Source organism: Prinia subflava, chromosome 9, assembly GCF_021018805.1.
Source record: "Prinia subflava isolate CZ2003 ecotype Zambia chromosome 9, Cam_Psub_1.2, whole genome shotgun sequence".
Lineage (NCBI taxonomy): Eukaryota > Metazoa > Chordata > Aves > Passeriformes > Cisticolidae > Prinia > Prinia subflava.
The window spans coordinates 30,946,355-30,968,773 of NC_086255.1; the positions used below are offsets into that span (position 1 = coordinate 30,946,355).

At 45.8% G+C, this 22,419-nt stretch overlaps 1 protein-coding gene across 2 annotated transcripts in view; it reads left to right on the plus strand.

The window, feature by feature from the left end:
* Positions 1 to 22,419, plus strand: part of PCDH15 (protocadherin related 15) — a 640,425-nt gene that overhangs the window by 349,383 nt on the left and 268,623 nt on the right. The window contains exon 5 of one of the 2 annotated variants that reach the window (XM_063406141.1): positions 14,467 to 14,585. In XM_063406141.1, coding sequence (XP_063262211.1) covers positions 14,495 to 14,585 — 91 coding nt within the window. In that variant the 5' untranslated portion in view covers positions 14,467 to 14,494. Of the gene's footprint in view, positions 1 to 12,698; positions 14,586 to 22,419 lie in introns of those variants that run through there. The other variant, XM_063406139.1, reaches the window with a different exon arrangement.

The window sequence follows — 22,419 nt, forward strand, 5'->3', positions numbered from 1 at the left end:
GGGACTTTTCCATGTTTTAAACTGCCAGAGGGCAGGGCTGGATGGGATATTGGGCAGGAATTGTTCCCTGGCAGGGTGGGCAGGCCCTGGCACAGGGTGCCCAGAGCAGCTGTGGCTGCCCCTGGATCCCTGGCAGTGCCCAAGGCCAGGCTGGACTTTGGGGCTTGGAGCAGCCTGGGACAGTGGAAGGTGGAAGTGGATGGGTTTTAACATCCCTCCCAGTCCAAACCAGTCTGATTTCTGAGGTAGGGTTGGATTTTTGGGGGTTTCTTGTGTTTGACAGAGGAGTGCAACATCCCCCAGTGTCCTTCCTGAGCCCTTGCCCTTCTCTGATGTCTCTTTTTTTGAAATGATGGCAGCAAATCCTTTGTTTAATGCTCCAGGGGCTTCCTATTGTCCTGTGTAATGTCATTTTAATTTAGGCCCTCTTCTTCTCCCTCCTAATGTTGCCCAGCATTTTGTTTACTTCAGCCGGGTTCCACAGCCGCTCCCTGCGCCGCCTCCTCGGAGGGAAAACAGCTGAAAAGCTGACAAAATCCCAGTCCTCTCTGCATACATGAATAGCTGATTGGTCCCAGCGTGCCTTTCTATCCAAATGCACGTTCCTTTCCCGAGCTGCCCAGGTACTAAATGCGTTTAGATCCTCACAGAGCTGCTGGCAGTCCTGTGCTGGTTGCCAGGGCTGAACTCTGGAGCTGGCAGACTTTCACCTGGCACTTAATTCCACACTCTGCCACCTTCCCCTCCTCACCCAGCAGTAGTAAAGTGCGTGGGCCAGCTCATCTGGCCTCTTAGCTTGTAGCTTGCTCTTGTTTTTACAACTGAATTGCACTAAAATGGTGTTTCTCACAGTTCAGCCTTTGATTTTGGGCAGCCAACCTCACACCCCATGGTGCTTTCCTTTCTCCCCCATCTCACTTTACACATTTTAGGAGAAAAGCCACAAAATCTGAGGGAACAGATTCAACTACCCCTAATCTCAGGCCTGCTGCCAATCCCATGGAATACTTGCCTGGCTTGAAAGGCATCTCTTCTGACACTACATGAAACCTAATTTTATCTTCTCATTTCATCTTTAGAATGAACATTTCTTGTAAGTCTATTGTTATGTTCTTGCTGCCAGGGCCTTTTTTGTCCCTCCCCAACCTGGCAGCTGGGGACACTGTGGCCAAAGCCCCAGGAGGGGACACATCACCTCACTGGGCAGTGCTCACCTGTAGTGACCTTTCTGATGTGAAGCACAGGAATGGCTCTTCCCCTTCATCAAAGGAGCTGTCTCAGGGCCATGTCCAGAACTCCACCCTCTCCCCTGTAGGAATAATCATGTCTTCCAAGTCTGTTCCCCTTCCCTGACTTCAGCAGTGAGAGAAATCCGTGCTGGGTGTCACCAGCGCTCAGCAGCTGCTGTTTGGTGACATGAACAGTCACACTGACATCTCCCAGGTTCATCCCTGTGCTTCTGAGGTGGTAAAATTCCTTCTTGAAGTGCTGTGGACAGAGCAGCCTCCAAGATGGACTGGCATTGCTCACTCTTTCATGGAAAAGGAAAGCCATGCTCCAACTGCCCACCATGAACTTTGTCTTCTGTGTTTTCCTTCCACCTGAGAGTCTTGGGTACCCTCTCTGCTCTCATCTGATTGTGAGGGATTTTTGTCCTGGGGTCTCTGCTGCTGAACCTTGGGCCAGCTCATGCTGCTGCAGCTAGAAGAGGTCTCTGCCCTCATTTGTGAAGCTTGGTTTATTATCCCCCAGATAATAAACCAATTATCACTTCGGTTTATTAGGGTCTCAGAATGGTTTGGGCTGGAAGGGACCTTAAAGCCCATCCAGTGCCACCCCTGCCATGGCAGGGACACCTTCCACTGTCCCAGGCTGCTCCAAGCCCCAAAGTCCAGCCTGGCCTTGGGCACTGCCAGGGATCCAGGGGCAGCCACAGCTGCTCTGGGCACCCTGTGCCAGGGCCTGCCCACCCTGCCAGGGAACAATTCCTGCCCAATATCCCATCCATCCCTGCCTTCTTTCAGTTTAAAGGCTCTGCCTCATCCTGCTATTCCTTATCCAAATTCCTTCTCCAGCCTCAGAGGTTCAGATCTGATGCCTGAATTTGTGGCAATGCCCTGGCAGGGATGTGGTTCCTCACTGGTGTGCCATGGGGAGGTCACTGAGTGTCCACACTGTGCTGGCTGTTTCCAGCCTATTCAACTTCACCAGCTCGACCTAATCACTTCTAAACACCAGAGGTTTTAATGGAATTCATGGAAATGTCAGCTCAGTACCAATGAAAGTATCAAGTAGGATGATGAAAAGTGAGTGGAAGAGGGGGAGAACATTATCAGGAGCCTGTGGATGTGTACAGGCTCTCCATTCCTTGAGTGATCTCTGCATCTTCGAGTGCATTTCCTTGTTTGCTTTTGTCCATTCTCCTGCATCTGGCCTCAGTCAGAGACCAACTTGTGACCTCGTGTGGGTGTAAGGGTGCTGTTCATTTCAGGACTGTCAGAAAACAACACTGCTTTTTTTCCTTTATGAGATGTTACAGGAAATTGGTGAAACAATCTTATTTACTTTGACAGCTTCTGAAATTTGAGAATAGCCCACTTTTAAAACATTCTTTTGAGTGATGTGTTATTGCTGGGTTGTTAAGCTCTGGTTTTGGTGATATTCCTGGATTTCCTTCAAAGATCTTACTGTTACTTGGATATCTTAATACCTTCTTAAATACAAGCATTTGTAAACCCATTTTGGCTGATCTTTTAGAAAGAACCACCAGCACAGGCCCTATGAGTGAAATATCTAACTAAAATTTGAGATGTTTCATGTCCAGCAAAACTGCTGAACCCATTCCAGGGGATGTGCTGCATTTAGACTCAGGAAATTTACTGGGGTCATTTGAAATGTAGGATTGAGGTTCTTGTGCATCACTTCCCCTGTGGCTGTTCCCTCCACCTCAAAGTTTGCTGGTGATGGTGTGGAATTGTCTCTGTTGCACAACGCTGGGGTGAGGTGTGCAGTGTTTTTCCTTGGATTTCCCTGTTTGTTAACCCAGCATGGGCAGCAGGGCAGGGGGTATTCTGCCCCTGTGCTCAGGTGAGACCCCACCTGCAGAGCTGCCCCAGCCCTGGGGCCAGCACAGGAGGGACCTGGAGCTGCTGCAGAGAGGCCGGGGGAGGCACCAGGATGAGCAGAGGGATGGAGCAGCTCTGCTGGGAGGAAAGGCTGGGAGAGCTGGGGGTGTTCACCTGGAGAGGAGAAGCTTTGGGGTGACCCAGCTGTGACCTTCCAGTGCCTGAAGGAGCTACAAGAAAGGTGGGGAGAGATTTTGGACCAGGGCTTGGAGTATCAGGACAAGAGGGAATGGCTCCCCACTGCCAGAAGGGAAATCTAGGTGAAATATATGGAAGAAATTTGTACCTGTGTGAGATTCTGGCACAGGGTGCCCAGAGCAGCTGTGGCTGCCCCTGGATCCCTGGCAGTGCCCAAGGCCAGGCTGGACTTTGGGGCTTGGAGCAGCCTGGGACAGTGGAAGGTGTCCCTGCCCATGGCAGGGGTGGGACTGGATGGGCTTTGAGGTCCCTCCAACCCAAACCAGTTTGGGATTCATACCCAGGAGTGAGTTGAAATGTCTGTTTTGTGGCTGAGTTGGCTCAGCTCAGCAGGGCCCCAGGAGGGAGGAACAGTTGTTCCTGCCCATGGATGGGGAGATGGATGAGAGCATCTTCAAGGTCTCTTCCAACCCAAGCCATTTCCATACCAGTAATCCTGGCATGTGTAGCCTCTGTCCAGCCTGGAAACAGTTCTTTGTAGCAGCCAGGTGCCATCTGAAAATCCCTGTGCTTGCATTTCTCCCAGAGTCACCTCTGTAACTTTCCTGTCTCCACAATATTTTGTAAGATCCCATCTTTATCTCTCTTCTGTTCCTCAGAAGCCGTTTCTTGCTGGATATTTGACCAAGGAGGTACTTGAGCAGATCAAAACCCACATGTGGGTGTTTAAATCCATCCCCAGCAGCTGTGGCAGCCTCTCAGTGCCAGCTGTCCCTGGGTGAGTGCCCTGTGCCCATCCCAGCCTGTGGGCACACCCCAGCTCTGAATCACCCACAGATCCAGCAGAACAAAAAAAGCTGGAAATGCCACATCAGTTGCTGCATTTAGCACTGGGCAGAAACATTTCTGGAAGGGTGGAAGAGAAGGATTTGCTTGGGAGATATGGAGGCCCAAGTGTCATGGAACAGCCAACCTGAGTGGGTGAAAGCCTTGGGTGTTCTGTATTTTGAGGAAAGCAGGAATCCAGAAAATCTGGGAAGTGAAATGCTGAGTGTTGGGGGTTGATGATGCAGCACTGAGGTGTGAGGGTATCTGGAGAAACAGAGGTTCAGGAGATGGATTTATGTGATTGCCAGAGGGCTGAGAAGCAGCTGGAAGGATGAGGAGGTTCAGAAGGAGGAAGGGTTAAATGGAAATGGAGAAATCCTGGAATCATAGAATGGTTTGGGTTGGTTAAAGCCCATCTTATCCAACTCCTGCCATGGGCAGAGACACCTTCCACCACCCCAGGCTGCTCCAACCTGGCCTTGGACACTTCCAGAGATCCAGAGGCAGCCACAGCTTCTCTGGGGCAGTGAAGAGGGGAAGTGATTCCAGCTTTGTGAAGCCTTTTAAAAATGTCAAAATGTGAGTAAAGATTTAACTACCTCCTTTCCCTCCTGGCCTACAAGCTCAGAAATCAATCCAAGCATTATCAAGACACATTATTCAGTTACAGTCAGTGCCTATTAAGAAGTGACAAGAGGGATTTTTAAGGGTAAGACCTCCTAAAAGTACTGGGAAGGAAGATCATGGAGCAGAGGAGTGAAAGCGTGCTTGAGGCTTGACGGACGTGGTGTCAGATCAGGGAGAGAGCAGAAGGGCACGGGAGGGTTGGGAGAAGCTGCTCAGGAAGGATTGGGGATGAGTGGGTTTGATGTGCAGAACTGCCAGGGAAGGAGGAGATGGAGGAAGGCAAAGACCCCCTTTGGGGCTGGGGTGCTGTTGGATGGGAGCAGGAGGAAACTGAAGGTCAGGCTTAGGGAGCAGAGGCAAAAAGGAGGTGTGGGACAGCAGGGATGTGCTTAAAACAACATGAAAATCTGGCTGGAGACTCCACTAACAGACTCCAATCCAGCTGTCCAGGCTGAGGAGGCTTTCCAAGAAAACTGCTGAGGTGTGAGAGGAGTCTAGGAATAGCTTGGATATCTGAGCTTGTTTTGAAGGCTCCTTGTGCACGTGGCTCAGGGGTTAAACAAATAATCAGTGATTTATGTGCAGGATGTGGTCACTGATAATGTACCAAGGACCCGATAAAGATGAAACTTTTGATCTTTTCTAGAGGAGAATCCTGAATTCCTGTGAAATGACTTAATTTAGGTTGGGCTCTGCTGAGGAGCCTGGTCTCTGGGTTACTGGGGGTTAATAGCAGGTGGGCACTGGTGGCAGAAAGAACGTTTGGGATTTTTTGGGAGTGTCCCAAAGGTGTGGAGTAGGGCAGGCTGGCTCCTGTGCAATGATGGGATGTGCATTTGTTTTTTAGGGGACTTCTGAGTCCTGGTGCGGACTTGAGGCAGTTCTCTGGCTTAACCAGCCTTACTATTTGGCATCTGGCCTAACTTCCAAAGCCAGGCCTAACTTCTGGCCTGGTAATCTCCAGTACCAAAATCTTCAGCTGGTTTTGGGAGTGGCTGGAGGAAATCTGCTCAGGGGCTGTGCACACATTAATTCTGACAGGGCATGCACTGAGCTACTCAAACACTGCTCCTGCCACTTCTCCAGGGTGTATTTAACACTGCTCCTGCTGCAGTCACTGCAGGCAAGCAGAAACACTAATTTCTAGAAAACTGACAAGTTCAGTGGTTTTATTTTTACAAAATTTAAATAAAATCCTCTCGGAGAAGGGAAGAGGCAGCATATAAAGTCTACTTGAGAAAATGCCATTTTTCTTCAATAAAATGAATGCACTTAAATCCAATTAACACAAATTTAATTAATCTGGGTCATGTTCATTGTCGTGGTTTAGTTTGGGATGTTTCCATCTTTATAATGCCAGTCACTTTTTCAGCCATAAGATGTGGAGACAGATCCTGGTGTCCTGTAAGGAGCTCTCAGAGGGGCTCTTGACAAAACATTTCCTGGTGTCACAGAGATTTTACCCATTGGATTCTCTCCTCTGTGTTATGTAATCCCAGGGAAGGATCCTTGGAGAGAAACTGCTCTGGCAAGGGAGAAATGGAGATGTTTTTGGGATGGAATCCAATACCTGTCTTACAGTAAAAGCAATGAAACCGATCTTTGGACTTCTCGACTGAATTATATTTTCATTATTAACATACACATTTAATGTGTATTAACATACACGTTTAACTTTAATGTGTAACTTTAGCTCTGTGTGCATATTTTGTGAAGACAAAGGTTATTGAAAGATGAACTGAGCTACTCCTGCCTAAAATGGGTTGTATTTCTTTTAATCTTTTTATGTTAATGTTCATTTTCAGGCTCTGTTATTCTATCTTTAGGATATCTTTGCTCTCTCTTCTTTCTGGAGGCACCATCTGCACAGCAGGAGTTGCAAATCAACAGTGTCACAGCCAAACAGCTTCTTTTGTGGCTCAAAACCTTCTGTGAAAACAATATTTTATAGGTGAAGTCCATACAAAGGGGTTGGAAACAAGAATAAATAAATTCATAATGCATGGAAAAATGGGATTTGTGGACAGGAAGAGTGATAATCCTGTTAATCCATCCAATAGCTGCATTGCTTGTTAAAAGACAGGAAATAAATCACCACTAGTGATAGAAGCAGGAAACAAAAGTGCTTCTCTCCCTTCCTCAGTTATCCCATAAAGCTCTTTTCTATTTTTGGGAGTTCAGTTGAGTTTTCTCTGCGCAAACCTTCCATCAATCGTCTTTGTTCGGTGGGAATCAGCAGCATTAAATAGTTTTAATCCTTTTAAATCATAATCTGTGGGATGTTCTGCTGGCAGGAGGCTGGAGAAGTACCCTTGGCGTGTCTGGAAGGTTTCCCTGCCCACAGCAGGGGTTGGGATGGGATGAGCCCCAAGGTCCCTTCCAGCCCAAACCATTCTGGGATTCTCTGGCTTCCACTGCTACACAGAGATGGAAAATAAAGAACTTTTGATGTAATCTAGGAAAAGAGCTGGTTTGGGGTTTTGGGGGGCGTGCAGAGTTGAAATGAACTTAGAGATTTCTGCATTGAAGTAAGAATGGCTTGTTAATGAACTCTTCTGTCTTTCCTAGCCAAGCCCAGGGGAAGCTGTGGTGTTCTCACTGAAGTTTGAAAAGACTTTTTTGAGCTCTGTTACTGAGGTTTTACTTTGGCCTTGCAGTGGCATCTCATGGACTCCTAGACAGTCATTTCTGCAAGAAAGGCACAGAAAATAACAGGCTTAAAGAGTTATTTAGGAAAGGAACAAACCCAATAGTTCTTAGAAAAAAGGGGGGGAAAGCAGGAATATTTGAAGTTGAATTATTTGAATGTAGATACAGAGAAAATTATGAGGAATTTCAAGTTGCTGGTGAAATTTTACTTCAGATCCTCTTATAAATTGTCATCATTTTTTCCTTGTTTTTGTGTCTTTGCTGTCTGAAAAAGCTGCCTCCAAGTAAGAGTAAAAGCTCAAGAGCTTGATAACACAAGGACAAGGGACATCAGTGTTCCACTTTTTTAATGTGTTTATTTATGTGGAACAGACCCAGCAGCTGGGGAAAGGGAAATGAGGTGGGAGCAGGTTTGATCTTGAAATTTCATCTTAAAAATCTTCACGTTCCTGAAAGGTCTTATCCAAGGAGAGGGGAATGATAAAATCCAACTGAACTGTGCCAGTCCCAGAGCATGAGAGCACTTTAATAGGATTGAGTAAATCCAAGAGTCCACAGGCTGAAATACTCGTGTGTTAATTGCTCAAGAAGTGTCAGTGAAATAAAACCTGGAGTAGTGTTTGGATTTTTGGAACCTCCAGAGCTGGAGAAAGGGCTGGATTTGCACTGTGAATTATTCACTGTAGCACCAGCACAGCCAAATATTTGCTTATGCTTGAATAATTCTTCAGGAAAGCAGTTAAGCAGATATTTTACTTCAGCAAACAGAGTTAGTCACACTTGCAGCTGAATCAGAGCCAGATCTGGTTTTAACTCGGAGGTGAAGTCTTCCTTCCCTGGCTTTTCTCTGGAAAAGAGAAGAGCCCCTTTGGAGAGGGGGCTGGGAGATGGGGTCTGGGATGGGCAGGGGAGGGAGGCTGTGGGCTGATATTCACCCTTCCAGGCTGTTCCAAGCTACCAGAGGTGATTCCTGAGCTCCTGGGCTGGAATTAGGGTTTGTTTTTGTGGTTCAGCCCCAGCTGAGGCTGTTCTCCAGCCTAGCAGATGTGCTCTGGATGTGCCCCACCAGAGAGAGGGGCTCAGTGCCTGGGCATGGCAGGGAGGCTGTGGGCTGATCTCCAGCTTCCAGGATGTCCCAAACCACCAGAGGGGGTCCCTGAGCTCCTGAGCCAGAATGCTGGAATTAAACTTGGTTTTTTCAGCCCCAGGTGAGTGTTTTCCAGCAGATGTGCCCCACCAGTGAGAGGGGCTCAGGGCCGGGGTGTGGGAGGGAGCTTGTGGGGTGAGATTGATGTTCCCAGGTGTCCTGAGCTGCCAGAGGTGATCCCTGGGCTGGGATTTGGGTTTGGTTTTGTGGTGAAGCCTCAGGTGAGAGTGTCTTCCAGCAGATGTGCCCTGGGTGTGCACCCCAGGGAGAGCAGCTCAGGACCTGCTATCAGAAGTAAAACCCCCCAAGATATTTCACGGAATTAATGGATCTGAATTCCACACCAGCTGAGGTGACTTGAGTGTTGAACAGCGTTGTGAGGCAAAACAGGGTTGAGGTTTTTTTGGTGTGTGCCTGTTGTGTGGTTAAATAATCTTTTAGAAGCTTTTTGCTCAGAATTCAATTCAACAGAATTGTTTGGGTGACAAAAAAATGAAGCATTTGGGACACAGAGTTTTTAATGAACTGTAGCTTTAACCAAGGAACCCTGACAGACTCTAAAGCAAGTTCCTCTCCTTTTTGCCTTCTGTGAGAGGCTTTTTCCTGCTGTTCTACTGGCATTTCTGATTTATTATGGCACCAGTTCTCCAGAATAAGCATTTGCACTCCCTATTTTATGTCTACAAACTTTAGGAGAGTTCATGATCAGTAATAATGATGAACCTTAAAATAAAACCAGTCCACTATAATTTTTGCTGTGTTAAAGCAATTCAGTTGCATCAACCTTTAAAATTTAAATACTTTTAAAGGTTTATCACAATTGTAGGGTGCAAAGAGCAAAGCAAAATGCAAAAACCACTAAGCAAAATGGGCGACTCCTGATGCTTGAAGGAGTTCAGGCTTGTTATGTAAATAATAGCACAGACATAAATGGGTATTTAATTCCTTTTTTGAATGCTGAGTTGCTCATCCAGCCCCAGCAATTTCTCAGGAAGAACTGTTCTTGACAAATAAATAGCAAATATTTGTTTACGTGTCTGATGAATTAACAATGCTCACTTAGTGATTTCTGTTGAAGTTTGCCAGGGCTTCAAGCCCACTGTAGGAGCAGAAGGTGCAGTGTTTGCCTCCAAGCTGCTTTCAGATTTTCTGCTGGTGGAGAGTGCTCAGAGGAGTTGGTGCTGGTGGCAGTTTGGGTGGTGTGGCCACTTCCATGGTCCATGTTTCCCATGGAATTGGGTGTGGATGTGGCAGTTCTGGTGTGAGGGAGCCAACGACTCTGGCTTGTGGCAAACCTGGCTCAAAATTTAGATTTTTTTTTTCTTTTTCCACTGAATTTTTTCAAGTAGTCAAGAAAGATGTGGAGCTGTTGGAATGAGTCCAGAGGAGCCCACGGAGCTGCTCCAGGGCTGGAGCCCCTCTGCTCTGGAGCCAGGCTGGGAGAGCTGGGGGTGCTCACCTGGAGAGGAGAAGGATCCAGGGAGAGCTCAGAGCCCCTGCCAGGGCCTAAAGGGGCTCCAGGAGAGCTGGAGAGGGGCTGGGGACAAGGGACAGAGGGACAGGACACAGGGAATGGCTTCCACTGCCAGAGGGCAGGGCTGGATGGGATATTGGGCAGGAATTGTTCCCTGGCAGGGTGGGCAGGCCCTGGCACAGGGTGCCCAGAGAATGGTTATTTGTTTTGACCAAGGCCATGTTGCCCCCTGCTCCAGCTTCTACTGAATGCAAGGCTTTAAATCTTGTAATAACACCAGATCTACAAGTAAATAATTATTGGAAGTTTTTGTCATATTATTGTCCCTCTAAATATATTAAAAGTTCTTGGATGTCATAACTCATATTTAGATTGGTTTTGTTTTTAATTTACCTTTATCATCCCTTAAAATTTAAAATTAGAATATTTTTCCAGAAAATACTGAGTCTTTTAGACATTTTGTGTGACTTTACAGATCTTCCTTCTCTCATCAATTCATAGTTGTTCTTTCCTGTCTGGAGTTATTTCTTAGAGGTTATCAACCTTTTGGCACTTTGTGGCAAATTGTGATTTGTTCTGAGCTATTTCCAAGTTAGCAGAGTCATTTAAACTTAATAGTCTCATTTTCTGTACTTTATACTCCTGGCTTTCGGGGGTTTTACTTGTTTGTTTGTTTGGGTTTTTTGGGGGTTGTGTGGGTTTTTTTTGGTTTTGGGCTTTTTTTGTGTGGGTTTTTGTGGGTTGTTTTTTGTTTTGGGTGGGTTTTTTTTTTTTTTTTTTTTTTTTTTTTTTTTTTTTTTTTTTTTTTTTTTTTTTTTTGGAGGGGGGGAGGTTGTTAGGGTTTTTTTTTCTTGGGGGTGGGGAGGGGGTTCTGCTACAAACCAAAGGAAAAACCAGGATTTTTCTTCAGTTGTAGTCCAGTTGCGTAGAGAGCTGCTTATTCTGAGAGCAGCAGTGTTGCTATCCTTGTGGTTTAACTTGACATTTCATCAAAATCAAAAATAAATCTGTCAAGATTCCATCCTAAAAATCTCTCAGGAGCAGACTCCACTCAAGGGTGTCAGCTGAGCTCTGAATAACTTTCTAAAATAGAACATCATGATTGGAGAGCTGGATTTATTTTGTTTTTCAAGGTTGTAAAATCAAATATCAGAGGCCTCAGAAGTGAGTTTGTGCGGTTCTTTTTAGGTCTGATAACACCCAAAATCTGTCTTTGGATGGGATTTTCCTTAGGCTGACCTGAAGACACCAAGAGTCTCCTGAACTTCTGTATTCTGGGATTTAGGGTTTAAAAGGTTGGAGGCAAATACCACCTAATGGAATAACACTGCTCCAAGTGGAAAAGCAGCTGAGCTCAGTTCCTTCAGGAATTTTTGTTAACAGGGGAGGAATTAGTGGTGAAATACTGAGAAGTTCCCATCCCCAGAATTCCCAGGAGGCTTAATAATGATGAGTAATTGGAATCTATTTGGGTAATGTGGAAACAGCCTTGATTTCCAAGTAGTCAGCAGGAATACATCATGGTGAAAGTCATTTTGGGGGTTTTTTTGGAAGGTGCTGTTACAAATTCCAAAATGACTTGGGAATGGGCTAAGTGGAAGCTTGGATGACAGTAACAAAATGAGCATTTTGGGAAGGAGAAGGGAGGGAAAAGGCCCTTTTGAGCAATCTGGTCTCCTCTCCCATGGGAATAATAGTTCCTTTGGGAAGAGTCTGGAATTCTCCTTGGAGCTGTCTCTAACTTCCCATTTTGCCACAAATTCCCGTTTGAGCTGTCGGGGTTGCTCTCTCCTCTCTGAGGCTGTTCCCTACAATTCCCTGAAAGGAGCTGATAGTGAGGAGAGGGGAGCTGGGTCTCTTCTCCCAGGGAATATATGAGAAGATGGAACAGCCTCAAGTTGTGTTGGGAGAGGTTCAGATCAGATATTAGGGAAAAGTTCTCCAAGGAAGGGGTTGTGACACGCTGGAAAGGGCTGCCCTGGGCAGTGGGGGAGGTTCCATCCTTGGAAGTGTTCAGGGATGTGTGGATGTGGCATTTGAGGACATGGGTTAGTGGTGACCGTGGTGGTGGTGCTGGCTGGACTTAATGACCTGAATGGTCTTCTCCAACCTTCAGAATTCTGTGACTCCACAATTCCCTGCTGGAATTTGGAAAGAAACAGCTGAAGAACGGTAAGGGAAGAGAAGGAAGAGAGAGGAGGAAGGAGGGTGCTGTGCATGGCTGGTTGTGGAACCCTGGGCACTGAGAATTCCAGGCTTTCTGTGCTGACAGGCACTGACCCCCAAGAAAACACTGCATTTGACCTGAGGCCTTGGAAAAGGCTTCCAAAACTGAGTGATAGCACTGGGATTGTGGGTGTGTGGTTTGAATAGAAGTGTGTAATACTACATGGTGGAAAAATTAGAGTTCAAGGTTTTAGAATATAGTAATATATATAAAGCAAGATGGAGGTTTTAGGGTGTAGGCTAAGTTCTTCTTTTTCCTTCTTCTTCATGGGTTTGGGTGGTATTTTGTAATTGGATAGAAAAAGCCACATTGCAGGCCACAGGTGGTTGGTTATAGGGTTAAAAGTAAAATTAATTTAGGTGTCACTTCTCAGTTGGACAGTGTATCCTTAAAAGGCCTTGTAGGGAGAGAGAGAGATACGGCTCCATTTTTAGTTTGTTAGCTAGAAGTGCTGTAGAACCCATAGTTTGTAATATTGATAAGAATTAATAAATATCTGAGTCCGAACACGAAATACCATCTCGTGCATTCAGTCCTGACCCAGGCAAAAAGAAGATAAAAGCAACAACTGGAATTCCTGGGTTCTGTGACCTGGAGCTGCTCTGTCAAGACAAACATTGGTCCGAAATAGGAGTGAGCAGTGCCATGAGATCTGTGCTGAGGCCCTCACCTGTTTCATGGCCAATACTGAAGTTCTTCCTGGAGCTGCTGCCTGTTGCACAGGCTGGGAAGAGTCCAGCCTGGGGGGAGGTGGGGCTTGGAGAGGCCTCCCTCCATCCTTAACCCCCGGATGAGAAGTGAAGCAATGTGTTCAGTGTAGAAATGGAAATGATTTTGCTGCTGCCCTTTGATAATAAAATCCAGTCAAGTCACCTGCAATGCATGACTTTTACAAAGGGAAAAGGAGCTGTGCTTGCTGTGAGGGAGCCTTATAAAGCATGGTTAGAATCACTGAATTTGGGAAAAACCTCTGACATCCTGGAGATCCCACCCATGTGAGCTATTCTGCAAGCAAACTAACTTTATGTATATACATATTTAATATATGTTGGCACCTACGAACTTTAAATACTCGAGTAAATATGGGCCACTCAGTCTGGCTTATTACATTTCCCTACTTGCTCTCCTTCTCCTGTGGGAAAAACTCCACAGGTTTTCCTCAAAAGCTGTTGGCACGCAATTGTTTTGCAAGTTTGTTTGATTTTTAATAAATGCAGCTAGTTTTTTAATACAATAACTTGGTTTATATTGCTGAAAATATCTCTTCATTCCGTGCTCCTGTCATTGTATTTATCCCAAACTTTTTAAATTTGAAGGAATATTTTTAAATAATTCAGTTCTGGGCTGTGGAATTGTGCTAATTATTATTTTTTTTTTAAATTGGAACCATGAATCAGAGCTTTTTTTAACTTTCTAATGTTCTATAGTCCAGGTATACTCTGGAGTTCAGCCAGACCTGTCTCATGGATTTTTGTGGGGGATTTTTGTTTGTTTGGGTGTTTTTTCTTTGCTTTGGGGGTCGGGAAGGGAAAGAGTTTTGGGGTTTTATTTGGAGTTTTTCTTGGGGGGTTTGTTTATTGTTTGTTTGTTTGTCTTTGTTTTTATTTGTTTTGTTTTAATTTTTTTTGCTGTTTGTTTGTTTTGTGGATTTTTGGTGGATTTTTTTGTTTGGATTTTGGGGGGTTTTTTTTGAGGTTTTTTGTTGTTTATTTGGGTATTTTTAATGTTACTTTGTTGGTTGTGGGGGTTTTTTTGGTCTGGTGTTGGTGGTGTTCTTCTCATTTTCCTGGACGCAACCCAACAACCTGTGTCCTTAAAGAAGGCCATCCTCTGGGATCATTCCCATTTTTCCTAGGCAATGCCTTTGAATCCTGTGTCCCTCTGGCCTTTTGCAGTGAACCCTCGTTTGTTTCAGTGCAATTTCTCTGCTACAGTTGCTTCTCCAAAGTGCTTGAAAGCAGGAAGGATGACATAAATACTTTATTGCAGGGAAATTATGGAAAGCAGACCTGATTTAAGCCAGAACCTTGCATTCTCTTGGCTTGGAGGGCTGTGCATGCACAGTTATCATTAATGAGTACACACATCTTGATTAATACGAATGGGGTTCTCCTTCCTTATTTCATTTATTTTTGTGACTGAAACAATGCCATGCTCTTAGAGGCTGTATATCCCCTACCTGTGAAAGAGTCTGCAGTGGCTCAGCTCTGTGCAGGTTGAGTAATAAATGTGTCAAATCCCTCTTTTGCAGCTCTGCCTTGAGTGAAGTTTGACGGAAGATGGTCCAGCAGCTTTGTCTCTGGAAATGGTTCACAGTGGGGACGGCACTCGCTGCTGTCCTGGCATGGGCTCTGGCCCAGAATGATGAAGGTAAGGCTTTGGCTGAGGGGCTGCAGCTGTGGGAGGGCTGGGATGCCTCTGGAATTTCATTGGAATGGTTTTTTAACCCCCCAGAATTATTACTTGAAGAAGTAGCTTGGTAAGAAAAGAGGTTACAAGAAAGAAAAGTCTGGGTGTGTTTTGTGTTTCATGGCTTCAGCATCTACTGATGATTGCATTTTTCTGGAGCTGTTGATTTACCAGGGGAGATAAAATCTTCAGTTATGATTATTCAGTGTTGGACTCGAGCATCAAAATTGGTTTTGTCTTATTCATTGTGCAAGCTTTACCAGTGAACTTTCCTTTGTTGGTAAATCAGCAGTTGTGGTTGGAAGAGGAGCTTGAGAGAATTGTTAATGACCAAAAACTTGGGAAGAAATGCACAGTGAGGGTTTTCTAGAGAAACAATACCTCAGGAACCCTGAAACATGACACGGGTAGCTCGTGTCCCTCCTCAGAGCACCTTGGTTGAGTTTAATTAAAAGACATCAGAAATGTGTCGTGCCAGTGATCTCTGCTAATTAAAAATTACAGCCCTGGGTAACTGATTAGGGTTTATTCTTTTGAACAGTCTGACAGTATTGAAGGGCAAAGTCTGTCAGAGTTGTTCCTGAATACTCTTGGGAATAAAGAGTGGGACAAGTGAAAACTGAGTGTGGTTTCAGAACGTCTGTAATGAAGTTGCTCATTATCCATGGCACTCCATGTGGGTAGAGCTGTAATTGTACACATTTTATGACTTTGGCATCTGGATTTTGGTTTAAAAACCTCTGTTTTGTCAGTTAGGAAGTAAAGTAATTTTGCTTTCATGGGAAGCCTTCAATCCTGCTTGAATTATGCTTTGTTTTTCCTACTGAGTCAAAAGCCTCTGTTTCTCGCTCTCCTAATCACTCTCCAAATGTCCTTTTATTCCCTTCTGTCCCCCAGCTCAACCCCACGTTATATTTAATGCCCATAAATGTACAAGAAAGCTAATTTAATTTTCTCCATTTTTACACCCTGTCATAATCCCTGACACTGAAGGGGACGAGCCGCTCATATTTCACACATTTGCTCTGTGCTGGGGTACAATTAACTGGCTTTTAATCATTTATTGCAGTGGAGGAGTGGGGCCATCAGGCTGGCCAGGGTTGACATTGGGGGGTGGTGGTTTGAGGAGGAAGATGCTGGGTCGGGTTGGGAGGAGGAGAGGCAGCAGGACGGCCTCTGGCATGTCCAGCAGCATGGGAGGACACAGCAGAGCAGTGGGAATAATTGTGGGAGGCAAAGCAGGATCATGGGACTGTGGGGGGCTGTGGAGAGCCCTCAGGAGAGGCTGGGAAAAAAACAGCAGCACTTTTTAGTGGGATTTTTATTCCTGCGCATGCTGGCAGCATCATATCTCTCCAAAAAGGCATCTTTGAGGAGAATAAAATGGGGAGTTTTGGTTGAGGAGCCTTTTTTGGTGAGGCTTGATGATGGTGAAGTGTGCAAAACACAGATGGCCCAGACAGGACAGGGACAATTTGATCTCCTGAAGGGGAAAAGGGATCCTTCTGATGCCTTAAGTTTTATCTTTCATGTTTCTCACATTCTGTGCTGCCTAAGGGTGCAGTTCTGAGCCTCACATTCAGTGCCAGTCAGCTCTCTTCACAGAGCAGGGACACAAAACAAATCCTTTTCCTGCTGCACACCAAGGACAACTTTCAGGCCCAAAAGCACAAACAAGGGTGGCTGGAGGGAGGAACAAGAGGGATGGGACCTCACAGCCTGGAGCTGTAATTGGACCATTAAACCCCAATTTGCAAATGGACCAAAACTTATAAAAATGTGAGACCTCATGACCAGTCAGCCACTGTGTGACCATTCTTAGTCCACCTTGGGTGTATCCCTGTCCAGGCCCTGTCCTGCCCAAGGTGTATCATTTCAATAAATATCTGCTTTATTCTCCAGCTCTGTCCAGTCTCTGTTTCAGGTCACCCTTCTGAGGCATCACCTCAGGTTTCCATTTCTGTTCCTTTGTACTCATATAACAAATTCTCATCTCTCTATCCTTATCCCAAGATTGTTCAGAATCCTTTTTCTTCCTGGTGATTTACAAGAAGGGAAGGGCCACCTCTCTTTAATGGCAGTGTCCTGTGACTGACTAAATACAGCAACTCCCTTACTTGAAAGGGTACTAAACATAATTTTGGGGTGGATTTTTTTAGCCTGGGTCGTGCCAATTTATTTATCACAGAAGCCAAGCTTGATTTTATCCTTGGTAATGTTCTCTTATATGGCCTGAACAGGGCAGCTTTGTTATAATGAGTATAATTTTGCACCCTGTAGCCAAAATTCTTGCTGATTTTTCAGGGGGACAGTTGAGAAATGCTGTTCCTTGAGGGACATGCAGCACCCTGATACAAACTGCACTGATTTCCTCCCCCACACTGTGTTCAGGAAAGGGTAAATGTATCTAAAAGCATTCTGGATGAATTTCCCAGTGGTGTAATAGAGAAGAAATGAGCTGGAAATGGATTTTAGCCAAGGTGGGGGACTGGTGACTCAGCAAATGGCACCCACCTAATGAGGCAATGCTTACAGGAATAATTACTTGGGAATATGTTTCTTATAGCCAAATAGAAAACTCTGCTCAGGGCTGGGCCCAGAGCAGTTCTGGTGTGCAGGAGCAGAATTTGTAACCTGAAATATAACACAGAAAAGATGTGTTCTTCTGGCAATTGTCATTTCCAAACACTGTAGTTCTCTTAACAGCAGAAAAACAAATACAAATAAATAAAATCCAGCTCTGGCAGAAAGTATGGGCTGTTTCTTTGCACCCAGCATGCCTATTCTCCATTTTCCTGGCGGGAGCTGTGGATATTGACTCCGTTTCTTGCCCCTCTTGCTGCGTTTTGCTTCATTAGCTCATCATTTCTCTGTTTCACCTGTTTCACTTGACCTCCCGTGTCACCAAATCCTCCTCAACCACAGCAATTAATGATGTCCCAATGTAACTTCATCTGGGAGAGCCTTGCTCAGGCTGGTTTTCTCCTGGACTTTAGTAGGAGGCTTCCCCAGGATCCCATCTGCTCCTGGTGAAATTCAAGCACTTCCCATCTCTGTAGTCAAACCCACCCCCCCAGTTATTAAAAACCCCAACACTTTTTGTTACAGAGCCATACCATCAGTCCTAATTTACTGCTGATGAGCCCATTCAGTGTTTAATTTCAGTTCTTTCATCCTGTAATGCTTTTGTTCAATCCTATGGTGCACCAGAATAAATGTTAGGCTGGACTGTGGATGGGGAATATTGTGAGTATTTTTGGTTTGGTTTTCTGAAAGACAGAGATCTGGTTTTACAGTTCCTGCTGTTGTCTCTCTCCCAAGCAGGAGAAATGCTGCAAAGGTTCTATTTTTTTTTCATAATCTTTTAGCTTAAGTAAAAGTAGAAATGTCACTTGTAGCTGTGCAATACGTGAAATTAGGTCAGGTGAAATCTCTTTTATTTTTCCAGTGCTGCTCTATTGAATTTAGAGGCAAACTCTGAGGCTAAAGTAATCAGGGAGGAGGAAGGTGAAAACACAGGATCAAATTTCTCCCTTTTTTTCCCTCTCTAATCCAATGTCTATGGCTCAAAGAAAAAATTTAGCAGCAATTTTTGGCCAGCAGAGAAGTCTGCTGAATTCAAAACTCTCTGCACTTTTATGCCGGGCTAAACCAATCCAGCAGCAATTATTTGCCAATTAACATATTTAATTTCCCAGCATTGAGTCCATACCTTTCATAAAAATACAAATGTGAGCTTGAGGGGGGCACCAGTAGTTTATTCTTTACTCTTAAAAGATGAATAGAAGGCAAAAATCCTTCTGATCCCTTTTAAAAAACAAAATCAAATGTGAAGATCCACCCACCCGACATTTGCAATGGATCTGTTCTTGGTGTTTTCAGAAGCAGTGTAAGGGGGCTGTGAGCTGTGGGGATCTGTTCCAGACCATGGAATCTTTGAAGGGTTTTTGAAGATTTTTGGAATGCTACTTCAAACCTAAAGTTGTTTTGCACTTTTTTATGCATGAATGAAAAGAACACTTGAAGGTCCTCGTATTTCTCCTGAAGATTTATAGCTGTAAAAGAAGAACAGTGACAAAAATCCCGAGTTCATATGCTCAGAGATGAGCCCGTCCTGGTCCTTTTGTTATCTTGTAAATTTGGGTTGTGTTTGAGGGTGTTCACCAGGGGCAGGAGGGGAGGGCTGGGCTCGATGTCACCTGTCCCCCACATTCCGCAGGGACCTGTCCCACCACCCTGTCACACACCAAAAATGCCAATACTGAGTCCCACCTGTGTTTGGTGTGGAGCCAATGGAACCACAGGATCATTTTGGCTGGAAAAGACCTTCAAGAGTGCAGCCATAACGCTGGGGATAAGGATTTCTAGAAGCCTCCTCTCCAGAAGTGTCCTGGAGCTGTTCCATGAAATCATTCCTTCTGACTCACTTGAGGAATAAAACTTGTTTATCCCAGAGGAGATGCAAGCAGGATGTTGGACGTATTTCTCTTGGGATGTATGGCTAAGAAGGAATGCTCTCTTGATTATTTAATGTTGGTTTTTTCAACTCTATTTGGACTTATCACTGTAGTTCTTCCAATCTTCTGGCTTCAGACTCATTTCCTTCCTTTTTCTTCGTTTCTGCTTCACTGGAACAAGAGATGAGCCATGGACACCTGCACTGTGGAATATGGATCTCACTGCTGGCTCAGTGGTTTGTTTCATTCTGAAACGAAATTTCACAAAATAAAACCAAGGCTAATCGGAAGATTTGCTCATCCAAATATGGATTTCATTTCCCAAGTGTTCAGCAGATGGATATTTTCTATCAGAATGTAATAAAACATTTAAATAGTCTTTGCCACTACCCTGAGTAGGGGTGACTTTTTAAGTAAGTTTTTTTTTCTGTGAAAAACACAACTGTTCACTTGTGCCACCAGGACTGTTCAGCCATAAACCCCTTCATCTGTTTTTCAAGGCCCCCTCTATTAGTTAATGTCTTTATTCAGTCTAACCATCTTCTGCTACAAAAATTGAATCACTGAGGGGCCTAACAAATCACCTTAAGAGGCTATTTTGGAAAGAAAATAGTTTCAGATCTTGATCTATTACTGTTGGACAGGAAATTAACTGGGGAAAATGCATATTTGAGTACCTGGAGCTCATTGATCATCCCCTGAGCCCTGCACAGAGAGCAATGCCACCAGGTTCTTGCCTGAGGGAGAGTGTCTGTTCTTGGGAACAGGAGTCACTGGTGTGTTTTATGGGGCCTTGCTGCGTTTGGTTGGGAGCTGCGCCCTTGATCCTACAGGGAAAAGAGCTCTCCTTGATGTTGTTGAGTTGTAGCAGAGCCATTAAGTTCCTCAGAAGGGTTTAGTTCTTCAAAGTGTCTTTGAGTGCCACCAGCTGCACTTTGAGGACACAGAAGATGGATTTCCCTGTGGTGAGAGGTGAGTTATTCACCAGGTAGGGGCACTGAAACAAGGTTCATCACAGTTAATGTACGGATTTTTGCCCTGGTGGAAGGAGCTGAGTATCCTGGGCTCTCCCGGTGGCTGTGCTGGGAGCGATGAGGCAGGAAGCTCTGGAGAAAGAGGAAATCCCAGATCCCAACAGCTTGGGGATCTGTGGGACTGTGGGATGTGGCTAGGAATGAGCCTCTTCCAGGCACTGCACTCCCAAGTTTTTTTCTGCTACCAAGATGAGGAAGGGCCTGGAGCATGGGGGTGCCCAGGAAAGGCTGAGGGAGCTGGGGCTGCTCAGCCTGGAGAGGAGCCCCAGCTGAGAGGGGCCCTCAGCCCTGGGTGTCCCTGTGTGCAGGGAGGGCTCCCAGCAGGGCCCAGGCTCTGCTGCGGGGGCCCAGCAATGGCCCCAGAGCCACGGGCAGGGCCTGAGCCCAGCAATTCCCCCTGCACACGAGGCACAACTTCTTCCCTGGGCAGTGCCCAGCCCTGAGCACATTGTCCACACAGCCTGGGGGCTCCTCCCTGGGGCTGCTGCACAGCTCTGTGCACACAGTGCTGTGCCCTGTGCTCTGGGATGGCCCTGCTGGAGCAGGGAGGGGACACCAGGTGCCCGCTGAGCTCCTGCAGCCTCACCCAGCCTGGGTGACTGTGATTCTCCTGCCCATGTGTTGGATTGTCTCGATTTTAGGGCATCAAACATCGATGCTCTTTGATTCTTTTAGGACTTGACTGTCCTGAGCCATTCTTTTGTGGGGGAAGCCTGTGAGAACTGAGCTGGTTCTTTCCCTCCAAGGCCTGGGCTCCTAAAGGTGCTAGTCACACCTGGGAAGGGAACTCCTGATGCAGGAAAAGCAGAAACCCCCCTAAAAATGCCCTGGAACACCTCGTGTCCCCTCCAGAAGAGTTGCTCACACTTCGGGACTTGCAGCTCTAACTCCAGTGATAATTTTAGGTCTGAACTCCTAAAAATCATCAATGTCTGTGCACTCACACATTGATTTATAGCCGTGGAGTCTGTGTGTGAGCAGAGCCACTGCAGCTCTTCAGGCAGTGAATTTTCTGATTCCTTCTGCAGTCATGAAGACATTCTGTATCTGCTCTAAGCAGCATGAAGACTTGGAAGGCCATAGCCTTTCCTTTCTGGTTTTCTCTTCAGCAGAAACACATTTGCAGCTTAGTCAGGACACTAAATTTTAGTACTGAGGCAGCTCATATAAATAGACTGTGTTTCTTTACTAGGAAGCCCTAAAATGTAAATATTTTAACTTTTGAGGGAGTCAGGCTTTAAAATTCTATTTGAGGGCAATAGTTTAACTGGTTTGACTTTCAAAGAACCAAGAGAGACTGCAACTGGCAGGATTTTAATCTGCCTCAGTGTCATGCCTTTCATCTCATACTTCACCAGTAATTTAGGTTGCCTGCTCAATTTTAGTTTTTATTGGCAATATGGTATTTGTTGCCACAGTTTGGAAGCACGGAATTCCTGTGTCTTGTTGACATGGAAGGTCAGGAATCCTTTCTTTACCTGCTGTCCCTGTCATGTTACTTTCCAAACTCCCTTCTCATTTCTCCTTGTCTCAGTCTACCACTAAGAATTATTTTCTGAATCCTTATATGAGACTGTCACGTGTGAACAGATAAACTGTGATAGAAATTGCCTCCTTCTTACTGTGGTTTAATCTGTTTTTTTTATGGGAAGTAGCTGTTTAAAATATTGCACAGGAACTTCAGCTTGGTCAAAACTTGATTTTGTAGGATTTGATTTTCACGTAACAAGAACAGACTCGGGCTGCATCCCTTGGGGCACAGGGTCTGTGTGTTCTGAATCACTTTGAGTGCCCAGCAACTTCCTTATTGATTGTGATTATGGACTCTTCCTTCAGAAGGCTTTAAACAGGGGTCTGGTTCTCCAGAGCCTCTGGAAAGTCTGGACTTCAGCAGGGGCTGAGTTCCTGCCCAGGCCAGCAGGATCTGTGTCCGGTTCTGTCCCTCCAGCCAGAGAGCCCTGCAGGGGCTGGAGCATGTCCAGGGCAGGGAAGGGAGCTGGGGAAGGGGCTGGAGCCCAGGAGAGGCTGAGGGAGCTGGGAAAGGGCTGAGCCTGGAGAAAAGGAGGCTCAGGGGGGACCTTGTAGCTCTGCACAGCTCCTGACAGGAGGGGACAGCCAGGGGGGGTCGGGCTGTGCTCGCAGGGAACAGGGACAGGACAAGGGCAAACGGCCTCAGGCTGGGCCAGGGGAGGCTCAGCTTGGCCAGCAGCAGGAATTTGTGCATGGAAAGGGAGCTCAGGCCTTGGCAGGGGCTGCCCAGGGAGGGTTGGAGTGCCCATGGCTGGAGGTGTCCAAGGAAGGGCT